The 14407-nt window shown below is 33.3% G+C and overlaps 1 protein-coding gene across 1 annotated transcript; it reads left to right on the top strand.

Moving 5' to 3' along the window:
* Window positions 1–283: 283 nt before the first annotated feature.
* On the top strand, window positions 284–8908 carry LOC145328466 (coagulation factor IX-like). Its single transcript, XM_080172166.1, has 13 exons — window positions 284–311; window positions 846–907; window positions 1929–1973; window positions 2486–2500; window positions 2587–2628; window positions 3101–3188; window positions 4598–4637; window positions 4888–4981; window positions 6005–6080; window positions 6750–6871; window positions 7523–7573; window positions 8055–8150; window positions 8640–8908. Exons 1-13 carry the CDS (start codon window positions 284–286, stop codon window positions 8790–8792), a joined length of 912 nt encoding a protein of 303 aa, XP_080028292.1. The 3' UTR covers window positions 8793–8908.
* Window positions 8909–14407: the final 5499 nt, after the last annotated feature.

Genomic DNA, 14407 nt, shown 5'->3' on the forward strand with positions numbered 1-14407 from the left:
CGCGGGTTTCGTCGTATTTTCACAGTAGCCTTTCTCTTATTTCTGGCCCCTGCGGGGGGCTCTAATTTTTTTGGGCCTATTTCCTAACCCCGCCGGGAATCATTAATATTTACATAACCTATCAAAAGCTTCTGTGAAAATATGACGATCAAATAATTTTTTGTATGCTTAAAAGTGTATTAGAAACCTTTTCTGTTATACTACAGTATTTATTTTTATTAAATAAAAATTATTGTTAAATGTAGCCAACTTACCCCTGAGAGATTAACTCTCATATTTTTACATGTTTAAGGCTCCTGTTTATCGAAAAGGTATGTAAAAAAATGTAGTGTTATTTATTTTAGATATTGTTAGTATAGCAAAGCTACTCTATAATTCAATTTGGAATTTCCATTTACGTCCATAACGGAAAAATAACAAAAAAACAAGCTAGACTTCTGATCTTTAAAATCTCTATTTTTCTTCCTTATTTTATGACTACCAAACATTTGCTTGTTTCACTTTGTCCGTTTGACAATTAATTTTTGTGTGCTTCTTTTCTTATGGATGTTGTCATACTTGTTTTCAATTTAGATTGCATAATAGTTATTTATCGCATCGTATTATAGAGAGCTTTTTCTACGGATATTAAAATTTAAAATTATAAGGTAAAACCATTTTTGTTAGCGCTTAGAGACCAAAGGCCAGTGCTAACAAAACTGGTATTAATTTTATGATTTTTATTTTGATATTCGTGGAAAATTGTCTGTAATTCTATTCTATACACAATTATAATTATAGCTGGTAACCGGTTCTAATCCAGCGGATAATAATCGGTTTCGCAGCCATACTGGAAAACTATTTAGATTGTGTGTGTGGTAAAAAGAAATATAATGTTGATAGAGTAGTAGGAGGAGAGGATGCCATAGTAAGTATTTATATCTTTATAACCCCCAATTATGATTTACAAAGTTACCCTTCTGTGGATAAAATCCTTGGTTGAAATGTTTGGACACTGCTGGTTTGTATCAACCAAAGTTTTAAAGGATGTAATTATAAAACTTTGGGAACTAGTGTAATTAACAGGCCAATGTCAACTTCCTCTCTGCTAAAAATTTAACTTTGTCATGTCCAATGATTATACACAAAATTTCCCCTTATGTACATTGCAATCATCAGTTGAAACGTTTGAAAACTCAAAACCTAATAAACCAACCAATCAAAAATTCAATAAAAATCCTCAAAGTTGGTATGCAAATGAATAAGAAAACGTTACTATAAAACTTTGAGGACTAGTGTAATAAACAGTCAATGTCCCCTCCCTCAATGGTTATAAAGGAACAGGGATTAGACATGAATTGGCGTCAGCTCATACCAATAACGAAATTAATTCGGGAAAAAAACACGAAACCTATACGTGTTTTCAGCTGTCGTTGGGGGGCATACATCGTAAAATTGACGACCTCTCCGTTTGCCCCCCAAATATTATTTTGGATTTATTTTGCTTGTTGGTTATACCTTATTCCTGAATTGGCGTACATTACCCGCAGTAATAAACAAAATCACTTTTATGTAAATTTAATCTTTGTTATTAAAGTTTGGACACTACTAGCTTGTATAAGCCAATCTAGTTTTAAAACTTTGGGTACAGATTTCAACTTCCTTCCCACAAAAAATGAAACCTTGTCAGTAAAATTATCAAAAAAAACATATTGGCCGATACAATAGGCCATTAGCTTATTATTTACTTGCGGCTCCTCCCCTGGCCTTAAAGGAATCCTCCCCATCAATATAGAATCGCTTTTAAAGCTACAAAAATTCAGACATTTTTGGGGGGATGGATATTTTCTTTTTTGGGGCTTGATGGTGTCCCACCTTCTATGAAAATAGCTTCAGACGAACAGACAGACAGATATCGTTCTACTTTGTATTATAGATTATTTATTTAGCAAAACGAATTTCCCTGGATTGCAGCAGTCTTTAAAAAAGATCCGGTAACATTTTTTTTATTACATTTGTTTTCATTTTGAAGAAAAATGATATTTTTTTGGCATTCGTATCAATTTCTTTTTATCAAGTTTTACTTAATGCTTCATGTAATTTAGGATCTAGTGCAGTTCACAGTAAAATGTTTTAAATCGATTATCTACATAAATATATCAACTTTAAAGACTGCTAGCGACCAAACGGCTGAACCTATTTAATTCAGTACTAAATTTTAACCAAATTAAGAAGGTCTACAAATTACCAGGAATAATCATCACTTATTAACGCGCAGTTATCTTGCAGCGCGAATAAATGTGCAAAAAAACATTATTTTATGCATGTTTTCTTGAGTCAAGCATTCCATTTTTATTACTGGATCTTGGATAATAAATTAGCTCATAAAAAGTGTGGGAATAACACGTACGTTTAGTCGTTTGGCAGCTAGTAGCCTTAGGAGATCATAGATTTTTGGAGTTCCCAAGTATATTTTACTGTGAACTGCACTAGATCCGTAATTTAGGCTCACAGGGGATGGGTAAGAATTACAAATAATTTATAAAATAAATCAATATCTAAATTGTAATTTTTTTTATTGGACATATTAAATGATCATATATTAAGGTCCATAATTATCATTGTGGAGCAAGTCTTATTGCAACCAAGGTACCAATAGGTTGACAATGGATATAGAATAAGTGGATATTGAGATAGTGGAATTTTTAGGTTGCTAATATAGTCCTCAGACATTGATCAATAATTTTCTCCATGGTAATGGGAAGGGGAATAGTGTAAAGTCATAAGGGGATATAGGTTTTGGAGTATCAATAAATTGGCCAGCTTTGAGAAACATTTTATCAGGTTATGGAAGAATATCTCAAATTTATATCCATTATGTTATCACACAAATTTTCAAGAATATTATTTCTTGCATCGTATTATAAGAAGCTTTCCGCGGATATAAAATGTACAATTACAAGATTAATACCAGTTTTTAGCACCGTGATGCCAGTAGAAAACTGGATATAATACGATGCTAGACATAGTTTTTTTTCGTTTGGATGAGAACCGGATATTAATCGGTTTCGAGTGAATACGAGAAATAACTTTCTAAACTAAAAATGTAATTGTATTGAAGTGGCTGGTGACAGCTGCCCATTGCAGATATGAGAAATGGGATGGTTCATTGGCAAAAATTGAACTGGAAAGATTCTTGATTGTGTTAGGTAAATTGGTGCTTTTCCACATAGTGTCTTATCAGGGAGTAAGGGAGGGAACAATGGGCAATTAATTCAATTTAAGAGTTTTCCCTTGCCTTCACCTCCATTCTCCCTTTCCCTATTGTCTTCTTTAAAAAAGGGAGGTGGGGGAGAGGGGAGTGAAATAGAGTATGGGAGGTTGGCTGTGTATTCTTAACTTTTATATTTAAACTACTCTCCGTCTGCTATTTTCAAAACTAACACAGCGAGTAGCGGCATTTCATGCGCTAGTACCCAAACTCAGTCAGAAACTGCTAAATTATTGCACATTCCCTTTAAGCCAGTACCCAAAGTCTGAGACTCCTAAAAGTTGAATATTCGATCCATTGTCCCCCCCCCCCTTACTCTCTGGTGTCTTATAAACCCGCGACCGTGGCTTAAGGCGTAGCGCATCCGCTCGTCGACAGGGAAGCGTTGAGTTAGGAATTTCAGACAAAGCTGCTTGAATGTAACAGGAGATATTTGGCGGCTCCACTTAGTTATCCTTGGTTACAGCGTTGCGGAGATGTTTGATTTTGGTTCGGCTCCGGCTCCGCGGAGCAGTCTGTGATGATAGCGGCTCCGGCTCCAGCTCCGACCTAAAATCAAGAAAAAGACATGTTTTTTTCCACGTCTATTTTTGACGTTTGAAGGTTTTAAAAGTTCATTTTTTTGATAAAAATGGACTTAATAGGGGCTTTTGCAAATGACAAAACAGAGTTACCAAATTATAATTTACAAAAAAAAAATCTCTTTATTTATCTAGTCCGTAGCCGGAGCCGTTTTTTAACAAAAATTGCGGCTCCGGCTCCAGCAAAATATGGCGGCTCCACGGCTCCCAGCTTCGGCTCCGCAACACTGCTTGGTTAACGAAAAACGAATATAGTTTTTTAGTAGGAATATAGGAATTCTATTCATACTTTTTAAAGGGGAAGCTTTTCTATAATTAGGGTCGGTCCGTCCGAGATAGATAGCTTTTATTTGTTAATTTAGGCATGTTAGAATTGTCCTATCGATTTCAAACTTTGCATGATGATTCCTGTAGTAGTTAGGTACGATTTAGAAATCATGGCAACTCTACAATCATTACCAGAATGTCCGTAAGTCCATTTTAAATATGTCGATTTTTTCTACTTTTTTAACAACAAATATTAACAACAAATCAACAATATTATAAGCAAAGCAACTCTATAATCAAGTCCTAAAAATGTAAGTATGTCCATAAACATTATCCTGTATCAAGCAGTTTTTCAACTAATTTACTTACAATTTGGCTTTGACTCTTATACTTTTATATTCTGATTATTCAGTTCAGACACTGAACAAATGTTAATGTCTGTTTGTCCTACCATTTCAGTGCTTCGCTTTTATGGATGTTGTCATCCTTGTTATTATAGGAGACCATAATGTAAAACGGCGGAAAGAAACAGACATAGAGTAAATTTTGAATTTAAATTTTAACAATTTAGAAATATTTATTTATTGCACCCTGTTATAGACAGTTTTCCACGGATATTAAAATATTAAAATGAAAATTGTCTACAACAATGCAATAAATAAATATTTCTAAATTCATAATTTTAAAGAGAACCGGATCTAATCCAGTGGATATTAATCGGTTTCAAAGCCGCACATGATAAAATGATTTATCGGCCATTGATTTGATGCACTTATTTCATGTAACCAGAATATCCAGAAATGTTGAACAGTTTATTGCTTATCCAAGATATAAGAAAACAAAATATAATTATGATATTGCTCTGATAAAATTAGATAAAGGGGTAAGTAAGCATTTTATAGAGTAAAACATGCCCTTTTTTATATAGTTTTTTTACTTTTTATATAGTAAATATATTAAAGTAGTTAGTTGTCTATATCGGTGTTGTACAGTTTGCAGGAAAAAAAAACAATATTGGTTTTATGCTATTATTCAGGGAGTAAGGGAGGGGACAATGGGCAATTAATTCAATTTAAGAGGGTTCGCTGAAAAGCAATGAAAACCAGATTTATCAAGAAAATTTTACCAAAATTGTAAATGGATCATGGTAACCTAATTTAGAACAAAATTAGTTCTAAGAAAAAAATCATTTACTTGAAAATTAAATTATCAACACATCACAATGTAGTAAACATTCTGTAATTATTCACTAGAAAAATCTTGTTTAGAACTACCTCAACCCTTCTGATATATTTATAACCGACCCCTAAATTCAAGCGGTTCTTAGATTATTTAATACATAAATATCACAGTAGAGTTTCTATACATGAAAAGACATTTTCTTGGGAAAAAATATTTGTTAAAACCAGCGATAAATAACAAACTTTTCTGTCTGCATATTCAAAACTAGCTCAGCTAGTTAGCGGGGCATTAATGCGCAAGTCCCCAAAATCAGTAAGAATCTGCTGTATTCGTGCACATTCCCTTTAAGCCAGTCCCCAAAGTCTGAGACTCCTTAAAAATTGAATATTCGATCCATTGTCCCTTCCCTTACTTCCTGGCTATTATTCCACAAAAGCTAAGAATATGTCCAGGGAATGTTTATAATTTTATCTTTTCCTTTTCCTCTTTAAAATTAAAACTTAAAATGTCCTGCTTTTATCAAGTGCTCTAATGGACTCATAATGCCTAGCTCCTTGTAATTAAAAAGATCAAGGGCAAAGTAGACAGATCCATAAATATCTATTCATGGTTACCCGGGCAGAACTGATTAGGATTTAGGTTGTTTATTGTTTTAGTAATTATAATTGTATCTTGTATTTTGATTTTGATATAACTTTGTTTAGATTTTTAATGTTAATTTTAGGTAAATTTGTTGGTTTACACTCCAGTTTGTTTACCTGGAGATGGGTGGATTTTTAGGGGACGCTCGCAGGTTTATGGTAAGACAGTTTCTCGTATTCATTCGAAACCGATTAATATCCGGTGGATTAGAACCGGTTCTCATCCATACGAAAAAACTATGACTAGCATCGTATTATATCCAGTTTTTACGAAATTAAAGATATACAATCAGAAGATTAAAACCAGTTTTATAGACTGTGCCTTTGGCATTTTAGAGCTAAAAAACTGGATTTAATCTTATAATTGTACATCTTATATCCGCAGAAAGCTGTTTATAATATGATGCGAGAAATAACTATTATTATTTTTTGTTAAAAATGCCAATATTAGAATCTTAAGATGATCGATATATTATTACTTGGATTATGCACCAGATTTTCATGTACTCTGAAAAAGTGATGCTCACAGCTGACTAAAAATACTATACCGCCTATCCACTTTCTTTACCTTTCTCCCCTCCACTCCTACTGGATGAACGAACTTACCAATAAATGATATAAAAATCCCTGTGTTAGATGTATATTTTTCAGCATATCTATGATATTTAGCAAATTGCTGTCAAATTTCCATGCATGCAAATAATTTTGACAGAACACATCCAATGTATTTCTGCCAGTTGTAGGAACGGCAACGTCCCAACGAGGTAGCAACCTAAATTGACGACAAATTTATACACCTGTCAATATATCCACATATTTTCACTCTAGGTTGGGGACGAGATGAAAGTGGAATGAATTCTGCATTTCTTCAAAAAGTGACAGTTCCTATCGTTGACAACAGAGTATGTAGAGGAGCAGCTATGAGATCTACTGTTGAAAAAAATAGAGAGGTATATATCTGTCAATTCAGGGATATAAAGGGATAAGGCCGATAAATTGATTTACTTCCCAATGATGATACACAAAATTACCCCATCTGTAGATTACAATTACTGAATGAAACGTTTGGAAACTCAACTTAATGAACCAACTAATTAAAATTCAATTTAAGTCCCCAAAGTTGGTAAGCCAACGAATAAGAAAACGTTATTATAAAACTTTGTGGACTAGTGTAATAAACAGCCCAATGTCCTTCGCTCCCTGCTATCAATTACATTTTAACATCAGAGGTGAATTCTTAAAAAACTTTTGCCCCACTAAAATCAGTGAGGCAAACTAAAAATTTAGAGGGGATAATTTTGCCTCACTAAAATTTTAGTGAGGCAAAAGTTTTTTTTAAAGAATTTACCTTAGGTCCAACAACCCTGAACTAAGGGGAGCCATTCTCCCCTTTTATTTCCAAGCTACCGGGGTATTAGGTCACGTAACACCATACAGACAACTAAATCTTTGATAGCCAGAACTTTGTCTTGAATTCCTTTCTGTACATGGTACTGATTACACCTGTTTTAGGCCAAGGCATTCCTCTAAACTAAACATTACATAATCTTACATTTTAACGTCTTCCGTTGTGGCGCGGTGTTGATTTTGTTATATTTCAGATCACAGATGATATGATGTGCGCTGGAAAAGTTGGTAAAGATGCTTGTAGGGTATATCAATTTTATAATACTAGTTGCTTAGATAACCTTACATGACAAAAATTTAATCAATATAAAAAAGGGGGATGGTTAGGTTCTGTAATTTATATTAGATTTTTAGTAGCGAAGCTACTTTATGTTTCACTCACGTAAGTCTTCAGTCAGCCCGTAACGCTATGGGAGAAACATAATTTTCGTAACATCTATTCAAGTTTAATCGAAAGCGTATTCCTGACAACAAACTTTTTATAATATACCCCTAAAAATGCCTCTGAATGGACGAAAACGGTCACTTTTTGGTCTGTCTGTCTGTAAGTTTCAAAAGATCATTATAAATTCTTAAAAGATTTCGTGATTTATCTTATCAAGTTTAATGTTTATTTTTATGACACTGCTCTATAGTTTATTTTTTCCCGATGTTCAACCATACTATTTGAGCTTCGCTACTTATGGATGTTGTCATCGTTGTTATATACTTATTCTGTATGTTCAGGGTGATAGTGGGGGACCAATGTCCATGGGATTACCTCATTTTCGCAGACATCATTTTCTGGTTGGTGTTGTCAGTTGGGGAGAAGGATGTGCTAAGGTAAATTTATTTATAATTGGCTGTAATAAAAAAAAACTCGGATGAAAAAATCCGCGAAAGCAAAGCTCTGAAATAAGAAGTAAGGAACATACTTTCATTTTTAGGATTTGATTATAGAGATACCTTGCTTATAATATTATACCTTGTTATATATTCTAAAAAATCATTATTCCTAAAATCAGATGAATATGATAATTATATCACACAAAATTTTACTGTTAACAGTTAAAAACAGTTTTTTTAAATGAACATACGGAATATCAGGTACGGACGGACGGACCGACCCCAATTTAAAGAAGGATAAAAAAACTATGACAACAAAGGGGACTTTTTTACAGCAGCTAGGCTCCTGGAGACTTCTAAGACACAAATGGGCCGGGGGGGGGGGGGGAGGGGGATTCAAGAGAATTGTTTTGGGATATTATTTATTGATTTAGACAAACAGACAAACCTCTTTTGTTTAAGGATAATATGGAATTATATTTTCAGACCGAATTCTTTGGAGTGTACTCAAGGGTTAGTTATTTTGTTGACTGGATACAAGAAACTATGGCTACCAATGGAGGAGCAAGATTTTGTAGTTATAGAAAAAAATATCGTAGACGTCCAAGGGTGGAGGTTACCTTAATACCCCTCGAATAAAATAACTTGGACATTCCTAAAATGAATCCATGATAATTGATTATCTATTTTTTAATAATGAAATAATTTATTTATTTTTATTTGATTTAGAATGTAATAAATTATATTTTTACAAATACAACAATATCTTAAAATTCTGATGTTTAACTTTAAAGGGATTGATTAGCAAATTTTTTCACAAGTGTAACAAATTCTTAGGTATACATATTTTTAAAAACTAATTTGGATTTTGTTAATTTAAATTCATTCTATGCTACTCTAATTGACTTTAAAGATCATTCCTATTGATTTATATAATCACATATAGCATTACCTAGGTTTAGAATTACTAAAAGAAATTTTTATTTTACAGTATTTTTTTGTTATATAATTAAAATTTAATTTCATATTTTTGAACAAAATGAAATTCACATCAAAATATTAATAAATATATAAATATTAACAATTATATTTCAGGAAAAATAAACTAATAAAGTTTATTTTGATTCTTTCTTCTTTTCTAAGCTCCTTTTTCTTGGAACTCCTTCCACTATTTCAACAGAATGTTCATTGACAGCATCTTGGTGTAATATATCTATTAGTATTTTGTATTACAATAAGGCAATGGATATAGTATACATGGATATATTGGGGTTAAGGGGGTGGATGGGGTGTGTCTTTATTAATAAAAATGTTAAAGATTATGTTTAGATGGTCAAATATGAAGACATTCAATAGTCAATTCATCAGTTTTGATAGCCCTGAGGGGCTGAAGCCCCGGACTAACAAAAATTGTTTCAATTTATGATTTTTATTTTGATATTTGCTAAAACTTGTCTGCAATATGATGCTATACATGATTTTTTATTATGATTGAGAACAGTGGATATCAATTGGTTCTTAGTTATACTGGAAAGGGAATTCATCTATAATACAAAGTAGAACGATGTCTTTCTGTCTGTTTGTTTAACGAAGGATCTCGCTAACCGCTGAACCGATCGGGTTCTCTTTAACAGGGTAGCTTCTCATAGGTCCCGGGAAGGGGTATAACTATTTTCTTGGGGGTAGAACCCCCCCCCCAAAAAAAAAAATTGTTTTTAAAACTAAAATTAAAATAGTGGGGTGGACTATCCCCCCCCTAAAAAAAAATTCCCCCCTCCAAAATTTTTTTTTGTAAAAGCTTTTCTTTTAAATCTAAAATACGAAAAATTAGGTTGATCAAGCCTCTCGGGACTAAGCCCCTATAGAGGCTAGGGCGAAGCCGCTAGTTATAATAGATAGTAATATTAACCTATTTTAATTTCTGGAACATCATCTAACTCCATAATATTATGTAGTAGTGCAGGTGGTACTTGGGATACACCTAATTTATATAATCATAAAATATTGGACACTCAACTTAATAAACCAATCAATCAAAATTCAATAAAAGTCCCCAGAGTTGTTAAGCCAACAATTATGGAAACTTTAATATAAAACTTTAGGGACCTATTACAGCTCTTTCTTTGCATTCTTCCTATTAAATATATAAGCTACTCAATAACTTACTTTGTCTGTACGTCAGTCAGTCCTTAAATACTAGTTGCTTCAACCCTAGCAGAAGAGCGAGGGCTTTAAAAAAATTGTTAATACCACCCTAAGACATACATCAAACTCACGTGAAAAGTACATCCAAATCAGACCAGCAATTTCTGATTTCATTAGCCTCGACACAAAAAGCTTACTAATTTTGAATTATAAGATAATTCTTGCAGCCTGATTTGTAATTGATAAATATTTTATGATTTTTTCCTGCCTAATTTTCTGGCATAAGAATTATGGGTAGGCAATGGAGTTTGGTTTCCTTGGTTCACAATAACCTAAAATTTTCAAATTAATCATTTTATTTCATAACCTTCATTCAGAATTTAATTATATTTTTGAAGCCTCAAAATTTATGATATTAACAAAGCATTTGATAGCATATTTTTCCTGATCAGTCTCGTAGTACAACCACATAGACAGAAAGACATCATAGGTCTTTCAAAGGATAGAAGCATTTGAAAGGATTGGGAACGTTGGAGGGGTGTTTCTGGAGGTCAAACCTCTTCGTCGTTTGAAAAGTTAACAGTGAAAATTATTTTTGGAATGGGGAATATCTCTTGGTGCTTTAACTAGAAACTAGCGGCTTCACCCCTAGCCTCTAGGGGCTTTGCCCCGAGAGGTTTGATCAAACCAATTTTTCGTATTTTAGATTTAAAATAAAAAAGAAATTTTTTTTTTTTTTTTTGGGGGGGGGGGGTTGGGGGGGGGGGTAGTCGACCCCACTATTTTAATTTTAGTTTTAAAAAGAAATTTTTTTTTTCATTTTAAAAACATTTTTCATTTTTAGGGGGATTAGGGGTGTCCCACCCCCCAAGAAAATAGTTATAAACCTTCCCGGGAACTATGAGAAGCTACCCTGTAAAGGAGAACCCGATCGGTTCAGCGGTTAGCGAGATCCTTCGCTACAAACAAACACACAAACAGACAGACATCGTTCTACTTTGTATTATAGACTAGCGGCTTCGCCCCTAGCCTCTAGGGGCTTTTCCCCAAGAGGTTTGATCAACCTATTTTTTGGTATTTTAGATTTAAAAAGAAAAAGTAAAAAAAAAATTTTTTTTTTTTGGGGGGGTTTCATTTTTTGGGGGGTTGGGGGGTGTCCCACCCCCCACGAAAATAGCTTAAAACCATCACAGGACCAGTAGGTATATTCCCTGAAGAGTAGAGCCCAATCGGTTCAGTGGTTACTGAGATCTTAAGCTTCAGACGGACAGACAGACGGACAGACAGACAGACAGACATCGTTCTACTTTGTATTATAGATAGTTTTTAAAAAATCTCCCAGGATTACCGACTGTCCGTCCGCCAGTAAAACTTTGGGGAAAAATGTGATTTTCTCGGCTTATTTTCAGGATAAATGACTGATTTTATCTTTGTTTGAAGATTTCCTATACCAATGTGCCCCTTTGTTTTTTCGATCAAGCTGCAAGTATATAAACATGGGAAAACAATCAAACAAAAAAAAATATTTCGGATCTACTGCAGTTCACGGTAAAATATTGCTGGTAAGCAATATTTCCAAAAGTCTATGAATTTTAAAGGCTGTTAGCTGCCAAACGGTTGAACGTACAGATCATACCCGCACACCATTTTAAGCGGCATAAGAAGGTCTACAAATAATCTGGAACAGCCAAGATCCAATTATGCACAGGGAAAGCTTCACTAAAGAAAAAACGCGTAAAATAGTTCTTTTTCGCGCATTTCTCTGCACTGTGAGATAATTATGCATTATTGATTTATGGCTATTCCAGATTATTTGTAGGCCTTCTAATGCCGCTTAAAACAGTGTGCGGGTATGATCTGTACGTTCAGCCGTTAGGCAGCTAGCAGCCTTTAAAATTCATAGCTTTTGGAAATTTTGCTTACCAGCAATATTTAACCGTGAACTGAAGTAGATCCAATATTTCTTTATTTATTATCACTAAAATCTGCTCTATAATTCACAATGTCCGTTTATCCATACTTAATATTCTCACTTGATGGATATTGTCTCCCTTGTTCGGGAGGGGGGTGGTGGGTTTAGCCCCCTCTCAATTTAAATTTTAGTTCAAACAGAAAAGTATAAAAATAGAGGGAAACATGTGGTACCCTCCCCAAAAATAGCTATAAACCTCCCCTGGACTCATGAAAAGCTTCACTGTAAATGAAAACCATATCGCCCAAGTGGTTAGCGAGATCCTTCGCTTCAGACAAAAAATTACTACTTTATAATAAGGGACTAGTTGCTTGGCCCCTAGCCATTAGGGGAGGGCCGGAGAGGAGCCTATAACCATCCAAAGACATATATACATAAATATTTCTTGAATCTGGCAACACATTCGACCCAACACTTTTAGAGATCTTTAGCTTCAGACAAAAAACCTTACAACTTTATAAAATAGGATATTACTACCTGGAATAATGGAGGTCCTGTCGCATTTTCTTCATCCACTCGAATCTTTCCTCCTTCTGTTCGATCAACAAACTTTTTTTTATACATTTTTTTTACAATTACTTTTAACGATAATAATGGTTTTATTATTACCCGTATCTTACTCCATTTTATCACGTAATCTAATAAAGTGAAACGTGTAGCTGGCTAAAATACTACCCATCAATTTACCTACCACGAGAAACCTCAATCGAGGACAGTTTTCATTTGAATGGATTGAGTTATAGATTTAAGGGAGGCATTTTTAGGTCATTTTTAGGGCACATGCAATAGGCGAAGAAGTTTGACATTATTTAAAAAAGTAAAGATTTTTTTTCGCTAACCAATCGATTAATGATTCAATTAAGTTTTCATTTTCAAGAGAAAATATAGGCAAGATTAGTGACCTCTCAAAAAAAATAGTTATTTATCAATTAATGGATTTAATTTTTTGGTTCTTATTTTAATATTCGTGAAAAAATGACAGTATGGCTGAGAACCAGTTATAATCCAGCGGATATTAAACGGTTTCGAAGCCATACTGAAAAGATTATTAATTTTTTTTACAAAGAATTGTAAAAAGCCTTTGTGTAAAGAAGATAGAGAACATATCCAGTAAAAATCAACAGAAAACAACAAACACTAAAAATGAAAACATAAGCATAGTCATTCTTTTAAAAATGTAATTAATAGGATTTTAGATGGCTAACAAAAAGAACGTATGGTATGCTTGTAGAACTGCCACGCTTTAAAGATAATAAAATAAAGATATTTAAACATTCAACATCTTTTTGATAATTATAAGAATTTTAAATTTTTTACACAAACCAAGGTAATAAAGCGAAGCTTTTCTATAATTAGGGTCGATCCGTCTGTCCGTAAGTCCAGAAGGAATAGTTTTTTCGTTGATTTAGACATGTTAGAATTGTCCTATCAATTTCAAACTTGATTCAAGGTGATTCCTAAAAAATTTATGTAAAAATGTAAGTATGTCCATAAACATTATCCTGTATCCAGCGACTTTTCGACAAATTTACTTACAATTTTGCCTCGACTCCTATACATTTATATTCTGATTATTCAGGTCTGAGACTCTACAAGTTTTAATGTCCGTTTGTCCTACTGTTTTAGAGCTTCGCTTTTATAGATGTTGGCATCCTTATTGTCTAACTATAATCATTGAATCGTAAAAGAATGAAATAAAAAGTATAATTTTGCAGGCACAAAAAACTGTTAATGTTATGCTTTAATGACCTTTCATTTTACATACAGAAATTTTTAGTTTTTTAGAAGCAAAGATCATATAAATCAGTGTCTGTACGTCAGATTAAATAGAATAATATTTACTTACGAGTTAACAAAAACAGCATCTCCGTTTTCAGCTTGGATAGTCGAAACTCTGATTTCATTCAGTTTTCATATGTATAATTATCATTCAAAGCTCAGCTTTCATGCATTAAAGGCTTGTAAATCTTGGATATGAAGAATTGTTTGTTAATTTTGAATTTTTTAGGCAGCTAAGTTACCTGATGATTCTAACCTAAAACTGTTCTAAATTTTTCACTCCGATATGTATGCTAATAGGGGCGTCTTTAAAAGAGAATGAGGGGGAGGGGAGTCGACCCAACACTTGATTTTTATT

The sequence above is a fragment of the Acartia tonsa genome, chromosome 9 (assembly GCF_053477335.1).
Source record: "Acartia tonsa isolate MP-2025a chromosome 9, ASM5347733v1, whole genome shotgun sequence".
NCBI classification, from domain to species: Eukaryota; Metazoa; Arthropoda; class Copepoda; order Calanoida; family Acartiidae; genus Acartia; species Acartia tonsa.